Source organism: Oncorhynchus masou, chromosome 9 (genome assembly GCF_036934945.1).
Source record: "Oncorhynchus masou masou isolate Uvic2021 chromosome 9, UVic_Omas_1.1, whole genome shotgun sequence".
NCBI classification, from domain to species: domain Eukaryota; kingdom Metazoa; phylum Chordata; class Actinopteri; order Salmoniformes; family Salmonidae; genus Oncorhynchus; species Oncorhynchus masou.
In genome coordinates this window covers 54,947,683-54,971,393 of record NC_088220.1, presented here as the reverse complement: position 1 = coordinate 54,971,393, position 23,711 = coordinate 54,947,683, and the positions used below count along the sequence as shown (strand labels likewise).

Sequence of the window (23,711 nt, the reverse complement as noted above, 5' to 3'; positions counted from 1 at the left end):
TTATGTGTTGACAGCCATGGTATATGAGACCATATACCACGGGTATGACAACACATTTTTTTTACTGCTCTAATTAAGTTGGTAACCAGTTTATAATAGCAATAATGCACCTTGGGGATTTGTGATATATGGCCAATATACCACAGCTAAGGGCTGTATCCAGGCACTCTGCTTTGCATCCTCGGGCCTTATTACTTAATTATAGTAGTGTCTAGCACAATTAATTACACATTTAGAGTTGACATGTAATGACCATGTAATGCCCAGCCTAATGGGCACAGCATTTTGTCCACTTGTTTTCTGACTATTGGAAGGGGCACATTATACCTCTGGGCTTCATTAACAATTCTATTCTAATCTATTTTGCAGAATTAAGGATAGGAACACAGTCATTACAGCACTATTTGGTGTCTCTTCACTCAGTAATTCCAGTGTGCTAGTACTTCCAGGCAGTGGACATGAAGGACCCTGTGTTCCCTCTCCTGAATGATAAGCCTCTGACACAGCAAGCACTACACCTATGTGGGACATAAACAGGGGTCCAATGAATAAAACCACCAGATCTGAATTACTTATTTGCCATAATGTTGTTTTCGAGTATATTTACATATAAAAGCATTTAGATTTGTTAGAGCAGAACTGTGTTCTCTGAAAGTAGCCTTCTGTGTGGTTGCAGATCCTGAATTGTTTTAATGATCAACATGAGTTGTGAGAAAATTACATTTTTGTTTAATTTAATACCATTTCATTCTTTTGCAGACAGAAACAGGACAGTTTATGATAGTGTCATGGTGACACACATTCACAAACAGTATGGCATTAATATATTTACATGGCAGAGCAACACAGAATAAGTAAACAGGCAGATGGGAAAGACTTAAGTTGTTCTCTTGATGTAAGTGTGTTGGTGCATGATGTCATCTGGGCTTTGGGACAGGGCGGAGCATGCGATTGGGCTGGTTTGGTCCGATGTATTTCAAAGGAATGTATTTGGGCTTTTCAATCACCTCCAACCCCAGGAAGGGCTGCAAGGCAGGAGGCACTAACACTGTCCCTTCCTGAAAATGGACATGTGAGTGAGATATAGAGAGTAGCATCTTATCAGAGACACTTATTTTCATGGTGGGTGAATGTCTTCATCAATAGTATTGGGAATACAGTCGGTGTTCTCTCTTACCTTGGTCTGATGAGTCTCCAGTATAGCAATGATAGTACGGGGAATAGCACATGCTGTGGCATTCACCTAGAGCAGAACACAAATAATTAGACATTTTCTAATGAAAAAAATTAGAAAACACTTAGAAAATGGTTAATCTGTTCTTGTAGAATCTATTACATTTAGTGCATCAGAAATACTGAATCTCACAACATAAAGAATATCCCCCTTCCTGGTCTCACCGTATGAGCATAATGTAGGCTACCATCCTCCCCCTCATATAGGATATTGAGGCGTCTGCTTTGGTAGTCTGTACAGTTAGACCCGCTGGAGATCTAAGGCAAGCCAATGGAGAAACAAAAACATCAAGCCTGGATAACAAAACTGATCCCAATGCTCTGGCAGAGCAATAATGGGAAATTATTTTCAAACAAAAACAATACTCATCCAGGACATGATTAACCAATCATAGTAGTGCCAGCAATCCCACCTCGCCATAGCTGTCCCTCCCTGGCATCCAGGCCTCAATGTCGTACTTCCTGTGTGCTGGGCGACCTAGCTCCTGGGTGGGCATGTCCAGTACTCTACAAGTAGAGAGAACGCAGCGGTTACAGGAACACTCTTGCTAGGGGTTTAATGAGTTAAATCAATAGTGTGTGTGAGTATTTGCACAAATAATATATTTATATGTAAATATATGACTATGGTGTGTACAAATGGCAAAATACACTGTAGTGTATGACTCAAAGCACAAGCTATGCATCTATCCAGCCATATTGAGTGTATGCAGAGAGTCAGAGAGGAGCACTGACCTATAGTGGAGCTCCAGGGAGGAGAAGATCTCCTTCTGCAGGGACAGGAACTCCTCCAGCATCTGAGAGCTCTCCTCCCCAGTCTCATCTGCAGTCACACCAAACATCTCCACCTGGACAGACACAGAGGATGAGAACACAAGGGTACTTTAACACCATGCATCAAATATGGCGGACAATTGGTCCTTGGTTGATTCTAAAGATTTGCCTTTGTTTCCTGTTACCTTGTTGAAGTGATGTACTCTGTAAAGGCCCCAAGTCTCTCTGCCTGTATCCGTCTCAGCCCTGTAACATGTGCTACTGCACACAGACCTACAATGGAAAAACCAGTCCATTCAGCTCTAATAAAAATACATAGGAGGTACATGTATATGTTACACTGGTTTGTCAGAAAACCAAACGTACAGTATTACAAATAAAGTGCCTCACCTGACAGGAAGGTCCTTCCAGTTAACAGCATGGTCCATAAAATAACCTAGAAGAGAAAAAGGACACTTTCTGGTTACAGCAACAACGACACACTAGTACATAACTACTAATCATTAAGGTTTTTCCATTCTCACCCACACAGATGACCGTACCCCACGACCTCCCCACCACAGCCTAACTCATACATGGCCTCACCTGCTATGCCCACCTCCCCTGTGCCAGCCAGGTTGAGGTCAGGGAAGCAGGCGGGGTCCAGAGAGTACACCTGAGACCTGTGGGCATGGGGCTGCATTCCACAACCCTCCTGTATGTATGAGAGAGGGAGACAGAGATGGAGTGAGAGATTCGCCGGAGAAAGAAAGAGAGAACGTGTCAGTTTGGAGAAATGTTACCTGTGAAAACTGGCTCACTACTAGGTACACACATTGCACCTTAATCTCGGAATGCTTTACTCTCTTTTTCCAGTTTGAATATTGTTATGCATTCATGTCTGCAGTGTAAATAAAGGATAGAGTCAGATACTCACAAATACAGCCCCCTTCAGCATGTCTGGCACAACCATAGGTATAAACCCCTGAGATGGAAAAAAACTGATTTGCTTTCAAAGTAGGGAGACATGCATTTATTCATCACTGCTACAGTTGTTATGATATATATAGTGCTATTTCTATTGTTTTTTTATTATCATTTTCATTATTTTATTTCACTTAGTCCTGCATGTTGGAGCTCGAAACCTAAGATTTATTGTACCCTGCAATCACACCTGCAACCTTGTACATGTGACTTTTAAACACTCAGAATCTGAAATGATAATCACACATTTTGCAGATATATCAATCTATTCTCCCTGATACCCTTTGTTTGACTGTTATCTTACACACCCGCTGCTGCAGTGTTTCCAGGGCGAAGTTCTGTAGAGCAGACTGGAGTCTGGCCCCCACTCCCCTTAGATAGTATGACCTATGACCTGAGACATGGGCAAGACGCCTGCAGAGAGAAGATAGGAGTAAACCACATGATTTAAGCTTTATTTAACTAGGCAAGTCAGTTAAGAACAAATTCTTATTTATAATGACGGCTTACCGGGGAACAGTGGGTTAACTGCCTTGTTCAAGGGCAGAACAAAATATTTTCACATTGTCAGCTTGGGATTCGATCCAGTAACCTTTACGGTTACTGGCTCAACGTTCTAACCTCTAGGAATATTTTAGATGATTGAAGTTCATATTTAATTTAGACAATGTTATGCATATTTGGAGTTTCTGTGCACATGATTTCCAGTCTTCTATTTGTTACACTGAAGGTGCAGGTTTATGGTCACTAAGCTTGAAGCAGAATGTTCTGAATGACTTGATATTGATTGATGACGCTAGACAGGAGATACAAGGACCGAGGACGCTGATTATTATTGTACTCTGTGAAACAGTGCGATTCTGTAGCAGCTGACAAAGTCACTGCCTTTTGTTTTTACCTCCTAAAAGCCTCTCAGGCTGATGTTTACAGAACAGCTGTCTGCTGATTTAAGGATTTAAGGACCTTCTCAATGCAGGCCAGTTAGACATTTCCTTTAATTCTGTGCTGGAGGTGTCTCCCAGCTGCAACATGTAATAAACAGGATGGATTATTTTATCGACTTTACCAACGACTGCTCTCCTTTATGTTCACCTGGAAATTACAGAGGGTGAGAGTTGGTAATTAAGTTTTAAAATATATATATAAAGATAAGACATTAAGGGGAAATTAGAACAAATGATTGTTCATCTGAAAATCTAGCAAAGACCCTGGCCATTTGCTGTAGGAAAAAAAAGATTCTAGACAAAGAAACAACTTACAATATTAAGCACCCATTTACTAATGACAAGCCCTAGGCTACATATTGTTAACAACCATACCAGAGGATAACGCTGGTGAGCCCCTGTTGTTTGGCTGCACTGTTGATGAGGTTCAGTTATGTGTTTACCAGTAGGCCTTGCCAAGAATACTGGGACTGGAGGATCAACTGATCAAAATGAGATAGTATTGAGGAACAATGAGAGAGAGAAGAAATGTTGATATAAAGAGAAAAAAAGACAATAAACAGTGAGGAGAGAGAGTAAGCAGAGTGACATGAAGAGACAGAGGGGTATGGAGAGAGAGACAGGAGGAAGAGAGAACAATAGCCAGAGAGCAGACCAGTGTGTGTCTAACCTCTGTCTGATAAGACCAAGCTCCTCCCCGATCTCTAGGTGTCCCCTGGGTTTGAAGTCAAACTCTGATGAAAAAGGTCAGAGATAACTGCATATCAAATACTGCCCTACTTTGTACGTCGATGAGATCATGAGGACAGCATGTAATTGTATTGTTCCACCTCCTCACCTGGCTTCTGTCCAACCAGCTCCACCACTCTCGCTTGGCTCTCATCTCCAATTGGCTGAAAGAGGGAGATGGGGGGGTGAAAATTAAATTAGTTCCAAACTATAGATTTTTTCAGATATGCAAAAAAAATGTCTTCCAATAGTTGAAAGACTGCCTCTATGCATAGGTCTCTCTCAGAATGATTCTCTAACAACATACATTTGCCTCACACCTGTGTGTGTGTGTGTGTGTACTCACCACATCGGGGTGTGTGGTGTTGGGCAGCCTCAGGGCTCGGCCATAGTGCTCCTCCTCCAGCTCACTCTCTCTGGGGTAAAGCTGGCTCAGCTGATGACGGATCTCCCGACCCTCCTTCGTAGCCTCCTTGAACTCAGGAATCTGAACAAAATAAAGGGGCTACTTACTCCAAAAGGGTATTATTTCTGTTCAGCCTTGATGTTAAGTGCAAATACCATAAGGCCACAGCAGGCAAGGCAGAACTTACATTAGCTAGGGATTTCTTGTCATTCTGATCCTGTGAAGAGAAGGGAAATGTTTATCACAATAATTCCACAAAATAATATCTCATCATAACATGATTTTTTTTTTTTGAAGCAGAGGTATTGGTATCATTGCCAACATATCAACTGACCACAAGAGTTCGAACTCTATGGCTGATCACTTTCTTCTGCTTCTCCAGATGTGAGATTTCCTTTCGCACTGCCTCAAGTTGCTGCCAAACATACACCTGCAGCACACACTTACATCAGAAACACCCCCCTAAAATAGGCCTATAGAGATCAGGCAATGTGCTTGATACTAATGCAGTAGGCTACACGGCATGCATGTACTTCAAGGCAAATGACACACAGCATATGAAAGCACAGAGGCAATCTCTCTTGCACATCAAATACACATTAATGACTTGAGGGTCAAGAGAGCATGCAAATTGCATGGAACTAGGCTGCATCTACAGTATTCAACATGGTGTGGTGAGATGGGATATACAGAAAAGCTTACGATCTCCCTGACATCTGCTCCCCGTAGGTCCCCTTTCCGAGTCTCCACATTGGCAATGACTTTGTCAGTCTCCTCGCACACAAGTCTCATGTCCAAGTCTGGCTTGTCACTGTAGCCCTCGCGGACATGCTCGTACAGACTACTTCGTACCTCATGTGTGGAGCGGCTGTGGGTAAACACTTTTGTCCCCTGCCTTTTAAAGTGTCTTGAAACAGGTTTTAAGACATTCAATGTGCCAAGCCGAACAACCATGCCAATGCAAGTCGCCATGTTTCAATGCGGAAGTAGGTTGGTACATAAGGCGGAACCAAATAAGACAACCAATTAATAAAACATATTTTTATTTGTAACACATGTAATGTACTGACTGTGTGTTTATAAAGTCGAAAAACAAAATATCTCTTACATTTGCTTTAGTTATAAAAGAAGGAACACGCGCGAGTTCAAAACTAAACGTCACATCCGTGCACTGGTTCAAAGGCTAGCCAATGAGAGTAGCGAAACCATTGCATTGCGGTAATGCGGTTCAGAGAGGGAGACAAGTGAATTGTGCGGCCGACAACAGTCAGGCAGGTCTCTGGGGCAATACAAACAGTATTTTATGTTCGTTTTACATCCGTAATGTGTTTGAGTTTTATGCCATGATTGACTAATTCCTCTGATAAGACAGAAAGGGGTGCATTGGTGGATGATTTTTAGAGAGCTGCATTCAGCAGTTGCTAACAAACGTTAGCTAGCCGCCGCCGGGCGGTCTGTTGTTATAGTCTGCATGGTGGTTCTGAGAACCATGAGCCGTGCTGCACCCCACACTGGAGGCCGTACTCACTCAAACCAGGACAGGCAAGGCGGATCGGAGGGTGGGACACACGGATGTCAACTGTCAGCTTCCCTTTTTGACTGACTACAGACAATCGGGCCCAAAGGAGAAGCTACTAACAGTAACTGTCTGGCCCCTGGTGACATCCACACAATCAGAGCCCAGGACAGGACCACCAAGTAGGGTAGTCTCCCCTTAATGAAGGTAACGTCAACAACATTGTTGTCATTTTGTGTCACTTCCTGAATGTACCCTGTTGATTTTCCCAATAAGAGAGGATTAGGGAATGGTACCTTAGAGCTTTGCAAGACACTCATTCAGCCTTTAGCTCAGAGTTGGATATGATTCATTAAGGGCTTTGAAGTTGATCTTGACCGTGACCCTCTAATTACTTATAGATAGATTACCTATATCTACCTACATCAAATTGTAATTATAATTGGCCACCATCTTGTGTATTTGGCTCCTTGATCTAAATGTTTTTTTGTTGTTGTTGTTAAAGATTCCTGATATTCCTGTTTATCTATATCAACTCTGGACTATTTCCAGATGAGTGCAGTCCGTGGAGGAACAATCACCTGGCGGCCACAGCCCTGGCAGGACGGTGACAGTGGGGGAGGGGAGCCCCTTTCGGACAGTGACTCTGAAGAAGAGGACTTTCCCGACGACAGCACCACTCCTTTAGGAGACTACGTCACACATGGTATGGTAGAATGGGAACGTCCAAATGATTGCATCAGTCATGTTACTCAGAGAGCTCATCATGTGGTGTGTGTGTGTGTGTGAAAAGTTTGGACACATCTACTCATTCAAAGGTTTTTCTTTATTTTTACTATTTTATACATTGTAGAATAATAGTGAAGACATCAACAATATGAAATAAAACACATGGAATCATGTAGTAACCAAAAAAGTGTTAAACAAATCTAAATATATTTGAGATTCTTCAAAGTAGCCACCTTGATGACAGCTTTGCACACTCTTAGCATTCTCTCAACCAGCTTCATGAGGAATGCTTTTCCAACAGTCTTGAAGGAGTTCCCACATATGCTGAGCACTTGTTGGCTGCTTTTCCTTCACTATGTGGTCCAACTCATCCCAAACCATCTCAATAGGGTTGAGGTCGGGTGATTGTGGAGGCCAGGTCATCTGATGCATCACCATCACTCTCCTTGGTCAAATAGCCCTTACACAGCCTGGGTGTGTTTTGGGTCATTGTCCTGTTGAAAAACAAATGATAGTCCCACTAAGTGCCAACCAGGCTGGGATGGCGTATCGCTGCAGAATGCTGTGGTAGCCATACTGGTTAAGTGTGTCTTGAATTCTAAATAAATCACAGTGTCACCAGCAAAGCACCCCCACATCATCACACCACCTGCTCCATGCTTCACGGTGGGAACCACACATGCGGATATCATCTGTTCACCTACTCTGTGTCTCACAAAGACAAGGCGGTTGAAACCAAAAATCTAAAATTTGGACTTATCAGACCAAAGGACAGATTTCCACCAGTCTAATGTCCATTGCTCATGTTTCTTTGCCCAAGCAAATCTCTTCTTCTTATTGGTGTCCTTTAAATAGTGATTTCTTTGCAACAATTTTACCACGAAGGCCTGATTCACGTAGTCTCCTCTGAACAGTTGACATTGAAATGTGTCTGTTACTTGAACTCTGAAGCATTTATTTAGACTGCAATCTGAGGTGCAATTAATTGTAATTTATTTGTCCTCTGCAGCAGAGGTAACTCTGGGTCCTCCTTTCCTGTGGCGGTCCTCATGAGAGCCAGTTTCATCATAGCGCTTGATGGGTTTTTGCGACTGCACTTTAAAAGTTCTTGAAATCTTCCATATTGACTGACCTTCATGTCTTAAATTAATGATGGACTGTCATTTCTCTCATTTCGCTTATTTGAGCTGTTCTTGCCATAATATGGACTTGGTCTTTTACCAAATAGGGCCATCTTCTGTATACCACCCCTACCCTTACCTTGTCACAACACAACTGATTGGCTCAAATGCATTCAGAAAAAATAAATTCCACAAATACACTTTTACCAAGGCACACCTGTTAATCGAAATGCATTCCAGGGGACTACCTCATGAAGCTGGTTGAGAGAATGCCAAGAGTGTGCAAAGCTGTTTTCAAGGCAAAGGGTGGCTACTTTGAAGAATCGGAAATATATTTTGATTGGTTTAACCCTTTTTTGGTTACTACATGATTCCGTATGTGTTATTTCATAGTTTTGATGTCTTCACTATTATTCTACAATGTAGAATATAGTAGAAATAATGGAAAAACCCTTGAATGAGTAAGTGTGTCTAAACTTTTGCCTGGTACTGTAAGTCTCATTTGTCTCACTTTTTACTTAATCTCTCCCTCAGGGTTGAAGCAGCTATTGGATGCTCAGCAGCTGTGTGATGTCACACTGTTAGTGGAGGGGAAGAGGTTCATGTGTCACAGGTGGGTTGAAAGACCTTCTCTCAATTCTAGTGTACTAGATCCAGACAGTGCATGTTGCTACACACAAAGGAATATGTTACACACACTTGGATGCCTACTGCTGTTTCAGTACTCTAGTCTCCTGCAGTTCATTGTAGTCACACCCTATGTGAATGACGTCATGCTTCTACCTCTCTTCAGAGTCCTCTTGGCAGCGGTCAGCCCGTATTTCCGTGCCATGTTTACTAGCCCGTTGGTGGAGTCCCGCCTCACTGAGATCCGATTGGAGGAGGTGACGCCGTCAGTCATGGAGACGGTCATCCAGTTTGTCTACACTGGGGAGGCGGGTCTCTGCCTGGACACGGCCGAGGACCTGTTTGTGGCGGCCAATCGGCTTCAAGTGATGCCCCTGCAGGACTTGTGCTCCAGGTAACTATGTAGTCAGTGCTGCCTGATATAGATGCGTTGTATTTTCCCCGGTCCAGAATGCTGCTCATACTCCTAAGCATAGGTTCAGTAACTGCCACAGAGTTTTGATAGCATTTAAAAAAAAAACATATTTTGTCTCTTTTTCCATCCTCAAATATCTGTGTTTCATAGGTTCCTGTTTGAACACCTGTCTGTGGACAACTGCCTGGGTATGTACTCTCTGGCCCGCTCCCACCACGACCAGCTGCTCCTGAGGGCCTCTCTGAGGCTGGTGGCCCAGCACTTCCCACGCGTGGCCCGCCAGAAGGACTTCCTGCTGCTGGACCCAGGTACCTTGGGAAGCCTTCTGGGCTCTGACCGCCTGGGCATAGACTCTGAGGCAGAGGTGTACGACGCGGCGCGCCGCTGGGCCGAGCACCAGCCCCTGGACCGTTACAGCCACATGCCGGCCCTGCTCCACCACCTCCGCCCTGGCCTGCTGTCCCTGGAGGAGAGCCAGCGGCTGAGCCAGGAGCTGGGCCCTGCGGCAGCCGGGGAGGGCCTGGGGGGCCCACTGAGGCCCCGGGAAGGCATGTTCGAGAAGAAGATAGTGTGTGTGGACCTAAAGCCACGGGAGGACGAGTCGCTGAACGAGAGGGACTTCACGGTGGACTGCTTCGACCCACGCACAGGAAAATGGGAGAAGCTGGCTGCCCTGGGCTCTCTGCTGTGCCCAGGTTGCACGGCCATTGGGGGGCGGCTGTTCGTAGCGGGGGGCATCCTGCGGGGGGGCACGGTGTCCACGGAGGTCCATGAGTATGACTCTGTGTTGGATCGCTGGCAGGAGCGGTCACCCATGGTGCAGCCCCGGGCCATGCTGGGTCTGCTGGGCTGTGGGGAGTCACTCTACGCCCTGGGGGCTGCAACAGAGGAGCCATGCTGGACTCCTGTGAGATCCTGGACCTGGCCACTCTCCAGTGGGGCCCTGGGCCCCGTCTGCCCCTGCCACTGCGCTCCTTTGCCTGTGCCGCCTTGCGCGGCCGCATCTACCTGCTGGGCGGCACCACGCTGGAGCAGAACCGGGCGGTGGTGCACGCTGGCGTGCTCATCTACCACACCCTGACTGACTCATGGACCCGCGTGGGACTGGACTCTGGCGCCACCTGCCTGGCCGGAGGGGTGGCAGTGCGGGGAGGGGTCTGTGCCATTGGAGGCTACATGAGGGACGCCACAAAGTTTATAGATGGAAACTACACCCATCTGGAACCTCTGGAAGCCACGGGGCGGGTGCTGTTCTTCAGGGAGGGGCGGGGCACAGGGGTGGAAAGGGAGGTGACAGGGGCGGTGGTGTCTGAGAGGGGTGGGGGTGGGGGGAGTGACCGAGCCCCCAGTCCGGTGGTTTTCCCGGGGTTGCCCAGGCGGATTGCTGCCGGGGGCGTGGCTAGGTGGAAACGCAGGATATACGTGCTGGGCGGGGAGAACGGCTCCCGTTTCTATGACAGTGTGTACTGTTGGAAGCCTGGCTGGCGCAGCTGGGTCCAGAGACGGGAGAAACTACCCGGAGACACTGGGGGAGTCAGCCAATTCGGCTGTACCACCCTCAAGTTCCCCAAGAAACACATCCTGTCCCGGCTGAGACTGGCTAGAGAGGACCGCAATCCTGATGATGACTAGCCACAGCCGGATGAATGAGTTGTGGCTAAGACCAGCATTCATGGGGTTTCAGTAATGAAATGTTATCAACTTTTTACACTTGAGAAAGTGGGGGGGAAGGGGACTCGCATCTGAATGTAACCACCGAATGCCACAACAACAATAAAGTTCTAATCAAAAATGATTTGAATGCATTTAAATGGTCTGAAACTTGTCTGCCTGTTGAACACACATCCTCAGCCTTTGCCACCTTCTATAGGAATTTAACAACTGCATAGGGCTATGTTTTGGATGACTGGCTGCAAATGTTTATTGAATTGTTTTATTTCTGCCTTTTCTATTCCAGACATTCTGAAATTCACTAAAGCATCCCATGTATGTGACTTCAGTCTTTCACTTTTCAATGATTCCAGGGCCATGTTCATTAGGCACGAAACGGAAGAAAATGAACTGAAACAGGGAAGGACTACCTACCAGGACTTGTCCAATAACCTAAACATTCATTTTCCATTGCAACATGTTTTGTAATGTTTTTTTTGATTTAATGCTCTAATAAACATGACCTAGATTTCAGTCACTTGTTATTTTTGGTCAGTTTCTCTTCATCGCTATTCACCCTAACACTTATCCTCCTCCAATCAGATAGTGTTATCATCAGAGGGGATAATGTGGTTTTGTAATCATTATTGCCCCCAAGTTGCCAAATGATGTTTTATTTAATTTTCAGATGCATGGGTTACTTACTGCAAGAGCATGCAGATCCGCCAGAATACCTGACACCTAAATATGTTTTATTTTAGATTTTAGTTGAACACGCCCCTTTACTCTATAGAGCTGTGTGAAGATATTTGGAGTTTAAATGTGTATGTGTGTTGGGGTGTGAATGTTGGATTATGGTATGTAACAACAGGGGAGTTGTCTTCCCCCCCCCCCCCCCCCCCCCCAATCCCTCACACCCCTTAAGAGAAACGTCACCTGACTGATGTTTTTGAACTGAAAGTCAAATTGATAATTTGACGCTATCAAATGATTAAAGGAATATTTGCTTAAGAGTTGTGGGATTCTCCTGTTTTACAATTTTCCTCTGGGCTCCGACAACAGGTCCATTTGTCCTTCTGTCATTTTGCGTATGTTACTAAAAGCGAAGAAATCATTAACCAGATTTACAATAGAATGAACGGTCTTGTTGTCACTCATGCACACTTCTCGTAGTCTCCCTCAACACATTTCCAGCAGGGTGGGGGTGAAACCATTGGTCAGAGACCGACAGGACAGCGGATGTGGTCTTTGTTTGTGCTTTAGGAATATTTTGGGTCACGGTAAACCAAATGTTAACACCTGTAACATTCATTTAATTAAGTTACCAATAGAATTTGCACACGGAAGAGAAAATCAAGTTTGTTTGACATGTTACGATAGGTTGAACTGAACTAATGGTTACTAGAACTGAACCGTGTGTGCACTGTAAGTGAACATTGAAGAGGCTAGGCATGAATTATTACTGTCATTAATAAACCTCTGAATCAGCCTCTTTTCTGGCGACCAAAAGGTCTTAATGACCAACCACTGGCCTTTCTCTCCTTCACCTGGCCTTTCTCTCCTTCACCTGGCCTTTCTCTCCTTCACCTGGCCTTTCTCTCCTTCACCTGGCCTTTCTCTCCTTCACCTGGCCTTTCTCTTATGCCTTATCGTCCGTTAGAATGTGAGCCCGCTAGTTAATAGACACTAGTATTATCATTATCCTTTGCTCCAAGTCTTGGACTGATATCCCTTGGTTTGACATTATTACGGCCGTTGACACCTTTCTTCCTTTCTGTTGAGAAATGGAGAATCCTTCGTCTGAAACCACACCGGAGAAGGGGACCATTAATAATCTAGCTGATATCTTGGTCATCATCGGCTACTTCATTCGGGCCATTGGAGTGGGCGTCTGGGTTAGTAGTACACCTATCTGTATATCTGTCTACAGGTCTGTAGCCTACATGAACTCAGCAACAAACAAACAAAAACGTCCCTTTTTCAGAACTGTGTCTTTCAAAGATAATTCGTAAAAATCCAAATAACTTCACAGATCTTCATTGTAAAGGGTTTAAACACTGTTTCCCATGCTTGTTCAATGAACCATAAACAATTAATGAACATGCACCTGTGGAACGGTTGTTAAGACATTAACAGCTTACAGACGGTAGGCAATTAAGGTCACAGTTATGACACTAAAGAGGCCTTTCTACTGACTCCGAAAAACATCAGAAAAAGATGCCCAGGTTCTCTGCTTATCTGCGTGAACGTGCCTTAGGCATGCTGCAAGGAGGCATGAGGACTGCAGATGTGGCCAGGGCAATAAATTGCAATGTCCATACTGTGAGACACCTAAGATAGCGCTACAGGGAGACAGGGTGGACAGCTGATCGTCCTCGCAGTGGCAGACCACGTGTAACAACATCTGCACTTGATCGGTACATCTGAACATCACACCTGCGGGACAGGTACAGGATGGCAATAACAACTGCCCGAGTTATAACAGGAACGCACAATCCCTCCATCAGTGCTCAGACTGTCCACAATAGGCTGAGAGAGGCTGGACTGAGGGCTTATAGGCCTGTTGTAAGGCAGGTCCTCACCAGACATCACCGGCAACAAGGTCACCTATGGGCACAAACTCGTTTTGTCTCACCAGGGTTGATGGTCGGAGTCACGTTTATCATCAAAGAAATTAGTGTTACACCGAGGGCTGTACTCTGGAGCGGGATCAATTTGGATGTGGAGGGTCCGTCATGGTCTGGGGCGGTGTGCCACAGCATCATCGGACTGAGCTTGTTATGATTGCAGGCAATCTCAAAGCTGTGTGTTACAGGGAAGACATCCTCCTCCCTCATGTGGTACCCTCTCTGCAGGCTCATCCTGACATTTACATTTACATGACCCTCCAGCATGACAATGCATGACAATGCCAGCCATACTGCTCATTCTGTGCGTGATTTCCTGCAAGACAGGAATGTCAGTGTTCTGGAATGGCCAGCGAAGAGCCCGGATCTCAATCCCATTGAGCACGTCTGGGACCTGTTGGATCGGAGGGTGAGGCCTAGGGCCATTTCCCCCAGAAATGTCCGGGAACTTGCAGGTGCCTTGGTGGAAGAGTGGGGTAACATCTCACAGCAAGAACTGGCAACTTTGGTGCAATCCATGAAGTGGAGATGCACTGCAGTACTTAATGTAGCTGGTGGCCACACCAGATACTGACTGTTACTTTTGATTTAGACCCCTCCTTTGTTCAGGGACACATTATTCAATTTCTGTTAGTCACATGTCTGTGGAACTTGGTCAGTTTATGTCTCTTTTGTCTAATCTTGTTATGTTCATATTTACACGTTAAGTTTGCTGAAAATAAACGCAGTTGACAGTGAGGGGACGTTTCTTTTTTTGCTGAGTTTAGTTTTGAATCTACATAGTTTTAAATTATACCTGATTCTCTCCATGTGTAATTTATCATAATGATGTCTTATGTCAAACTGGATATTTGTATAGCTCCATTTATTGACATATACAATACTGTAGAGTAAGCATCATGAGGTAAACCACTGCTTAGGGCTTACATCCAGGGAATGTCCCGTCTTCCAGTCTATGTTTCAGACCAACTGTGGCACTGTGGGAGGGTACTTTTTGGCAGGACGGACCATGACTTGGTGGCCAGTGAGTTCAACTTCATCTTTACCTCTTTGCCAACTCGTGTATTTGAACCCTTATTAACCTGTATTTTAGCTAACCCTTTGGGACTCTGCAGTCACCTTTCTTGTCTTGCCCAGTCCCATTGTCTATATTACAGCCTGTATGCGAGTTAAAGGACAGTACCACTCCAAAATAACTTTGGGATATTTGTTTCATTAGTCCAAAAGCGTTTTGCATGTCAGTAGACAAGTTTTCAAGAGCCACAGGATTTTCAAGAAGCAACGTGTCACATCATCACGACGATGTGTTTTTCCTTTAACAGTTCTCCCCCGTCTCTCGCTCTCTCTAGGTTGTAGCATCACTGTTTGCCAGTAATATTGGTAGCGGTCACTTTGTGGGCCTTGCTGGTACCAGAGCAGCAGGTGGAATTGCTGTGGGGGGACTTGCGTGGAACGTAAGTATAATTTGACACCTAAAAAGATGTTATGACATGTTGTTACAGGGTTTCGAGTACACAACACAGTGACAATACTTTCTAATATGTGCTGATCAGGAAATTGAGATTCTTCTGACATTGGAGCCCTCTCTCTACCCAGGCCTTGTTTATTGTGCTCCTATTGGGCTGGCTGTTTGTCCCTGTCTACCTCACAGCGGGGGTAAGGTACACAAGACCATTGTATGCCAGCTAACATGGCATACTGGAGAGATGTGTCCATTGGTCATTTCTGCATTTCTTGTTGCTTAGGTAATTACAATGCCTCAGTACCTGAAGAAGAGATTTGTGGGAACCAGGATCAGTTTGTACCTCTCTGTCATTTCTCTGTTCCTCTACATCTTCACCAAGATCTCTGTGAGTGTAGGACAGGGCTCCCCAACCCTGTTCCTGGAGAGCTACCGTCGTGTAGGTCTTCGCTCCAACCTTAATCTAGTGCACCTGATTCTAATTATTAGCTGGTTGATGGGTTAGTTACAACTGGAGTTACAGCGAAAACCCACAGGAGGGCGGCTCTCCAGGAACAGGGTTGGAGAGCCCTGGTCTGGGACAACACTATGAGGCACTGTTTGTAACATGCTATAAACGTCCGACACAATCCTTTATCATTACATTTTCTTCAATATTGATAGTATCTGTGGCATTTCTAAGTCTCTTGAGTTCTGTACGTTTGATTGAGGTATGAAAGGCATTGCCATATAAACATACCCGTGGACCAGTCTGACTGTCTCCTCATTTCTCTCTCTCCGGGTGGACATGTTCTCCGGGGCTGTGTTCATACAGCAGGCTGTAGGCTGGAACATCGATGTGGCTGTGATAGCCCTCCTCTCCATGACAGCTCTGTACACAGTCACAGGTAACATCTGTTTGATCAAATTATACACAAAACACTTTCATTACTTGTGGTAGAAAAGGCTGTCCACGATTAAAGAGAGGTCATGTTTGGAAAAGTAACCATAGGAAAAAAAAAAGGGCCTTTAAGCATTTTGTCTGTTACCCTCGACCTACAAGCACAGCTGATTGTACTTGTCAACTTATCATCAAACCCTTGACAAGTTGAATCAGGTGTTTTTGTCCAGGGCTACAATGGAAATGTGTGCTGTTGGGGGTACTCGAGGACTGGAGTTTGGAAACACTGTCCTGGATAAGGAGTTCCCAAACTCGGTCCTGGGGCCCTCCCTGTGTGCACATTTTGGGAAACCCTGTCCTAGATGACCTCTGTAGTTTGTTCGTCAACTGGGTTATTGTTGCCTAGTCACCTCACCTCTATGCATATCTACCTCAGTCACTCCAGTATCCGTGCACATGTAAATATGGTATTGGAACTGACTTTAAAAAATATTTCCTGTATATAGTATGCTTGCTTGCTTACTATGTATATTTAATATTTCTTATTCTTATTTCGCGTGTGTTTTTTTCTATTACTACATTGTTAATGATTATTGCATTGTTGGGTTTTGAGTTTGCAAGAAAGGTGTTTCACTGTATGTGACATTGTAACTTGAAATGTGTTCATCTGTAATGATCTGTTTTGCTCACTAGGGGGCCTAGCTGCTCTGATGTACACAGACACCGTCCATACATTTGTCATCATCGCTGGCGCCTTCAGCCTCACAGGTTTCGGTAAGTTTAGAGTCCTGTGTCCAGAGTCCAAACACATTTCACCTTGTTGACTCCACTTGTTTCTCAACGCATGACGGAGTAACAAGAAATGGAGGTGTTTTCTTTATCGGTGCTTAAATGTCCTTTTATGTCCTGTACTTTTTGTTTATGCATACATGTGTATAGATGATGTAATGTATAATAACTGATACCAATGATGTATAGATGATGTTATGTATTATAGATAGTGTACCTCCAAATGAAATACTGTACCATGTTTTGACTATGACTGCATTTAGTGTCTCAACTCTGCTTGAGTGGTCCAAAATGTGACTTTTAAAATGTGTATTTTGTATTGTCAACTATTCTATCATTGTGGAATGACACTTTAATAAATATTTTAAACTCATGGCTCAACTGGTCGTGATGAATTAGTTGCTGTGTCTAGTGGATCTGTTAGCGCAGCCCTTCCTTACTCTCTCTCTCTCTCCCTCACTCCCTCCCTCCTTCATCCAACCTCCCTCCCTCCTCTCGCATTCACCACCTTTAGTAAACCATTTCCTTGATCCAGCCTCACACTAGGCTGCCCTGGGTCGGCCGTCATTGAAAATAAGAATTTGTTCTTAACTGACTTGCCTAGTTAAATAAAAAAAATTAAACTGTAGACCCACTATACAGTGCCTTGCAAAAGTATTCATCCCCCTTGGCATTTTTACTATTTTGTTGCTTTACAACCTGTAATTTAAATGGATTTTTATGTGGATTTCATGTAATGGACATACACAAAATAGTCAAAATTGGTGAAGTAAAATGGAAAAAATATTTAAAAAATGGAAAAGTGGGGCTTGCATATGTACCGTTGAAGTGTGAAGTTTACATACACTGAGGTTGGAGTCATTAAAACTAGTTTACATACACTTAGGTTGGAGTCATTAAAACTAGTTTACATACACTTAGGTTGGAGTCATTAAAACTAGTTTACATACACTTAGGTTGGAGTCATTAAAACTAGTTTACATACACTTAGGTTGGAGTCATTAAAACTAGTTTACATACACTGAGGTTGGAGTCATTAAAACTAGTTTACATACACTTAGGTTGGAGTCATTAAAACTAGTTTACATACACTGAGGTTGGAGTCATTAAAACTAGTTTACATACACTTAGGTTGGAGTCATTAAAACTAGTTTACATACACTGAGGTTGGAGTCATTAAAACTAGTTTACATACACTTAGGTTGGCGTCATTAAAACTAGTTTACATACACTGAGGTTGGAGTCATTAAAACTAGTTTACATACACTTAGGTTGGAGTCATTAAAACTAGTTTACATACACTGAGGTTAGAGTCATTAAAACTAGTTTACATACACTTAGGTTGGCGTCATTAAAACTTGTTTTTCAACCACTCCACAAATTTCTTGTTAACAAACTATAGTTTTGGCAAGTCGGTTAGGACATCTACTTTGTGCATGACACAAGTCATTTTTCCAACAATTGTTTACAGACAGATGATTTCACTTATAATTCACTGTATCACAATTCCAGTGGGTCAGAAGATTACATACACTAAGTTGACTGTGCCTTTTAAACAGCTTGGAAAATTCCAGAAAATGATGTTATGGCTTCAGAAGCTTCTGATGGGCTAATTGACATCATTTGAGTCAATTGGAGGTGTACCTGTGGATGCATTTCAAAGCCTACCTTCAAACTCAGTGCTTCTTTGCTTGACATGAGAAAATCAAAAGAAATCAGCCATGACCTCAGAAAAAAATTGTGGACCTCCACAAGTCTGGTTCATCCTTGGGAGCAATTTCCAAACAACTGAAGGTACCATGTTCATCTGTTCAAACAATAGTACGCAAGTATAAACACCATTGGACTACGCAACCGTCATACCGCTCAGGAAGGAGACGAGTTCTGTCTCCTAGAGATGAACGTACTTTGGTGTGAAAAGTGCAAATCAATCCCAGAACAACAGCAAAGGACCTTGTGAAGATGCAGAAGGTACAAAATTATCTATATCCTATATCCTATCCTAAGTCCTATATCGCCATAACCTGAAAGGCAGCTCAGCAAGGAAGAAGCCACTGCTCCAAAAGACTATGGTTTGCAACTGCACATGGGGACAAAGATCATACTTTTTGGAGAAATGTCCTCTGGTCTGATGGAACAAAAATATAACTATTTGGCCATAATGACCATCGTTATGTTTGGAGGAAAAAGGGGGAGGCTTGCAACCCGAAGAACTCCATTCCAACCATGAATCACAGGGGTGGCAGCATCATGTTGTGGGGTTTCTTTGCTGCAGGAGGGATTGTTGCGCTTCCAAAATAGATGGCATCATGAGGGGAGAAAATGATGTGGATATATTTCAAGGCCTACCTTCAAACTCAGTGCCTCTTTGCTTGACATCATGAGAAAATCTAAAGAAATCAGCCATGACCTAAACAACATCCCAAGACATCAGTCAGGAAGTTAAAGCTTGGTCGCAAATGGGTCTTCCAAATGGACAATGACCCCAAGCATACTATCAAAGTTGTGGCAAAATGGCTTAAGGGCAAACAAAGTCAAAGTATTGGAGTGGCCATCTCAAAGCCCTGACCTCAATCCTATAGAAAATGTGTGGGCAGAACTGGAAAAGCGTGTGCGAGCAAGCAGGCCGACAAACCTGACTCAGTTACACCAGCTCTGTCAGGAGGAATGGGCCAGAATGGAAAGTATATGGCACCACAACAAACCTGCCAAGAGAGGGCCGCCCACCAAAACTCACAGACCAGGCAAGGAGGGCATTAATTAGAGAGGCAACAAAGATCATCTATAAGTCTTTACTAGGTATAGCTCTGCCTTATCTCAGGCGGATTGGAGTATCTGTCCATAGGATCACTTTAAGCCGTACACTGCACAGAGCTGGGCTTTACAGAAGAGTGGCCAGAAAAAAGTAATTGCTTAAGGAAAGAAATAAGCAAACACGTTTGGTGTTCCCCAGAAGGTATGTGGGAGACTCCCCAAACATATGGAAGAAGGTATTCTGGTCAGATGAGACTAAAATTGAGCTTTTTCACCATCAAGGAAAACGCTATGTCTGGCGCAAACCCAACACCTCTCATCACCCTAAGAACACCATCCCCACAATGAAGCATGGTAGTGGCAGCATCAGGCTGTGGGGATGTTTTTCATCAGCAGAGACTGGGAAACTGGTCAGAATTGAAGGAATGATGGATGGTGCTAAATACAGGGAAATTCTTGAGGGAAACCTGTATGTCTTCAAGCGATTTGAGACTGGAACAGAGGTTCATCTTCCAGCAGGACAATGACCCTAAGCATACTGCTGAAGCAACACTCGAGTGGTTTAAGGGGAAACATTTAAATGTCTTGGAATGGCCTAGTTAAAGCCCAGACCTCATTCCAATTGAGAAGCTGTGGTATGACTTAAAGACTGCTGTACACCAGCGGAACCCACCCAACTTGAAGGAGCTGGAGCAGTTTTACCTTGAAGAATGGGCAACAATCCCAGTGGCTAGATGTGCCAAGCTTATAGAGACATACTCCAAGAGACTTGCAGCTGTAATTGCTGTAAAAGGTGGCTCTACAAAGTATAGACTTTGGGGGGTGAATAGTTATGTACACTCAAGTTTTCTGTTTTTGTTGTCTTATTTCTTGTTTGATTCACAATACATTTTTTGCATCTTCAAAGTGGTAGGCATGTTGTGTAAATCAAATGATACAACCACCCCCCAAAATCCATTATAATTCCAGGTTGTAAAGCAACAAAATAGAAAAAATGCCTAAGGGGTGTGAATACTTTCGCAAGCCATTATACATCCCCCAGTCCACTCCTCCTAACCTCTGTAACCTATGTGACAGTGTGTGTGTGTCCCTCTTCCTTTCTCTTCCTGTCCTCAGCCTTCTTTGAGGTGGGGGGCTACAATGCTCTGCTGGAGAAGTACAGGTTAGCACTGCCCTCCACGTACCAGTCCCTGGAGCCCCAGCTCTACAACATCTCCCCCCAGTGCTTCACCCCCGAAAACGACGCCTTCCAGCTGCCGGGACCTGCCCTGGCCGGGGGTCCTCTTTGGTATCACCATCGTGGGCGACTGGTATTGGTGCACCGACCAGGTGAATAAGCTCATAGGAACACAGTGGATGGAATTCATATGTGCGTTTATTTCATATTGCATTCACTGTAGATGGCACATTCAAAACTGTGATTAGATTTGAGTTGGCACATTGCTGACAATCTAATTTGCATGTGTTACATAATGTTGCTGTCCGCTCTGCTCATTCTGTTGCTATGGTGAGAGATACTTAAATTAGATGGATGTGAAACAACATGGATCAGACAGAAATATTGAATCGTTGGTTGAGTTGATCTGTGATCTTCCCCCATGTCTGTGTATAGGTGATCATGCAGCGCTGCCTGGCGGCCTGCAGTCTGACCCATGTGAAGACGTCTGCATCATGTGTGGATACCTGAAGCTGCTCCCCAGGTTCCTTATGGTGTTCCCTGGAATGGTCAGCCGCATGTTCTTCCCAGGTGAGTTCCCAAAATATGCCGTCACAGGATTTACAGAGAGGATTGGAGAGTTTGATCTTTTAGGTTCATTAACAGGGAAGCAAGCACACAGCAAAAAAAACAACTAAATTAATAAGTTTGTCAAACTTTTGATGCTTTTTTCTTTTACCCTGAAGGGGTGTGTGTGTGTGTGTGGTGTTCCCTCTCTTTTCCTCCTGTCATTATGGGCTCCATGGTGACAGAGCCTGTCTTCTCTCTCTGTTGACAGATGAGGTGGGTTGTGTGGTGCCAGAAGTGTGTGGGACGGAGGTGGGCTGCTCCAACATCACCTACCCCAAACTGGTGGTCTCTGTGATGCCCAATGGTGAGAAGTCTCTCTTCTCTGCTGAACTAGTTGCTCAGATCTGGGTGACACTTTCACTGTATAATTGTTATTTTTACACATAATTTACTGCGTGCAGTTGTGTTTCGATGGCTACCAAGGTTTTTATCTCTCCCATCATCTTACCTTAATCTTCCTTCCCCCTCCTCTCCCCCAGGTCTGAGGGGCCGGATGCTGGTGGCCCTGATGAGCTCCCTGGCTTCCATCTTCAACAGCAGCAGCACCCTGTTCACCATGGACATCTGGACCCGCCTCAGACCGCAGACCAGAGAGAGTGAGCTCATGTTCGTTGGCAGGTCTGGGCCTTTTTTCACTTGGTTTAAATAGGAGAACTTGGTTTATGTGGAAAAGTTCAGCTCTCCCAGACCATTTGCTGGAGTAGGTCAATATAACGTACGCTCCAATAAAATGGCTGCCTCTCACTCCGTCTCGCCCTCTGAGAGAGCGGGTCCTCGACATCGTATCCGTCAGTATCTGCTGGATCCCTGTGGTCCAGGCGGCCCAGAGCGGTCAGCTGTTTGACTACATCCAATCAGTGACCAGCTACCTGGCCCCTCCCATCACCTTAGTCTTCTTCCTGGCTGTGTTTGTGAAGAGGGTCAATGAGCAGGTGAGGTCAGAGGGTGTGTTTTCTAGTTACAGAGCAAATTGTTGTGAGATGACATAGGGAAAGCATTGTTGAGTATGAGTGTGAAAGACATCTGGGCCCGTATTCACAAGGCATCTGAAGGTAGTACTGCTGATCTCAGATTAGACCCCCCTTCATAAAACCTTGATCAAAAATGCCAAACTGATTCTAGATCAGCACTCCTACTCTGAGACTCTTTGTGAATGCAGGCCCAGACATATACCACTGGATTAACTTTTCCTACTTTGGTACTTTCAGGGGTGTTTTGGGGCCTGATGGGGGGGGGCTAGCTATGGGACTGTGCCATATGGGGCCAGAGTTTTGGTTTGGCTCAGGCAGCTGCCTGTTCCCCTCACACTGCCCCACTCTGGTGTGTGGAGTCTATTACCTCTACTTCACTGTGCTCCTCTTCTTCTGCACCTCCATCATGGTGCTGCTTGTCAGCTACTGTACACTGGCCATAGACAACAGGTGAGCGCTTGCCTCAACACTGTTTTATCAAATGTCTGCATCCATATCATTAATGCAGGGGACTCTTACCCACTATTGAGAACTTATAAGCCCATGGTGGTATGCATCTCCCCATATAATGCTCTGAGTGAGGTCTGATGGAACTGAAGTGCTGGGGAGGATAGCACACAGGGAGGCAGAGGAGGAGTCTGACAGCCCAGGTATGAGAAACGTTCACTACACACGGCGCAGTCGAGCGGATCTAATCCACGATGCATTGTGGGTAAGTTGACTGACATCTAAATGTGTTATGCAAGGTGATTTGTAGATCAGTCAAGTCTTGACTCGTCTGCAAAGTCTAACAAGCCCATTACCTTGTTTTGATTTCTTTCCTTTGCTAGTGGATGCTGAAGAACCCGTTTCTGTTGTCTCATTGGCTGGTTCTGTGGCATCAGCAGCTCACAGGAGGTTACTGAGGCATCCAAAGAGCTGCCTGACATCAGTGAGGAGCCCTTCTGGAAGAATGTTGTTGATGCTTAATGCCCTGGTTATGATGGCTGTGGCAGTCTTCTTGTGGGGGTTACTATGCATGAGGGGGCTAGTAAAAAATGGCAATGTGACCATTGATAATCATTTTCACTAGATTCTGAATTAAACCAAACTGTGTGTCTCATACCTTTTGTTAAGTGTACATATGTGCAAACATCTACTCATGAAAAATAATCCTTTGTAGGACTTTTCCTTGTCCCTGTCTTGTAATATTATAAAAACGCAATTCAAGTTATGAAATTGGGTATGATTACCAGTAATCCACACTCCTTTGCTGAACCTGGACATTAGAATACACGTCTCCCCTCTAGTGGCCACATGATGCCATTGCATATATCAAGTGTCACTGTCCTCCGC

At 44.5% G+C, this 23,711-nt stretch overlaps 1 protein-coding gene and 2 pseudogenes across 1 annotated transcript; 2 read left to right on the top strand and 1 right to left on the bottom strand.

The window, feature by feature from the left end:
• Positions 1–706: 706 nt before the first annotated feature.
• sars2 (seryl-tRNA synthetase 2, mitochondrial) lies at positions 707–6,068 on the bottom strand. The gene is made up of 16 exons (XM_064974487.1): positions 5,752–6,068; positions 5,384–5,479; positions 5,237–5,266; positions 4,990–5,130; positions 4,753–4,807; positions 4,585–4,648; positions 3,279–3,384; positions 2,924–2,971; positions 2,593–2,701; positions 2,398–2,443; positions 2,193–2,280; positions 1,969–2,081; positions 1,647–1,740; positions 1,399–1,491; positions 1,178–1,243; positions 707–1,058 (listed from the first exon to the last, which is right to left on the bottom strand). Exons 1-16 carry the CDS (start codon positions 6,019–6,021, stop codon positions 918–920), a joined length of 1,560 nt encoding a protein of 519 aa, XP_064830559.1. The 5' UTR covers positions 6,022–6,068; the 3' UTR covers positions 707–917.
• Positions 6,069–6,262: 194 nt separating this feature from the next.
• Positions 6,263–11,645, top strand: LOC135546232 (kelch-like protein 12; annotated as a pseudogene).
• Positions 11,646–12,891: 1,246 nt separating this feature from the next.
• LOC135545025 (sodium/glucose cotransporter 2-like) lies at positions 12,892–23,448 on the top strand (annotated as a pseudogene).
• Positions 23,449–23,711: the final 263 nt, after the last annotated feature.

Bases quoted from the DNA above. Each gene is read 5' to 3' on its own strand.
- sars2 (XM_064974487.1), bottom strand. From the start codon at position 6,021: ATGGCGACTTGCATTGGCATGGTTGTTCGGCTTGGCACATTGAATGTC. The intron at 5,131-5,236 runs GTAAGTTCTGCC...TATTTTGTTCAG, and splicing joins ACAAGAAATCCCTAGCTAAT to ATTCCTGAGTTCAAGGAGGC. The intron at 2,281-2,397 runs GTGAGGCACTTT...TTTCCATTGTAG, and splicing joins TGGAAGGACCTTCCTGTCAG to GTCTGTGTGCAGTAGCACAT.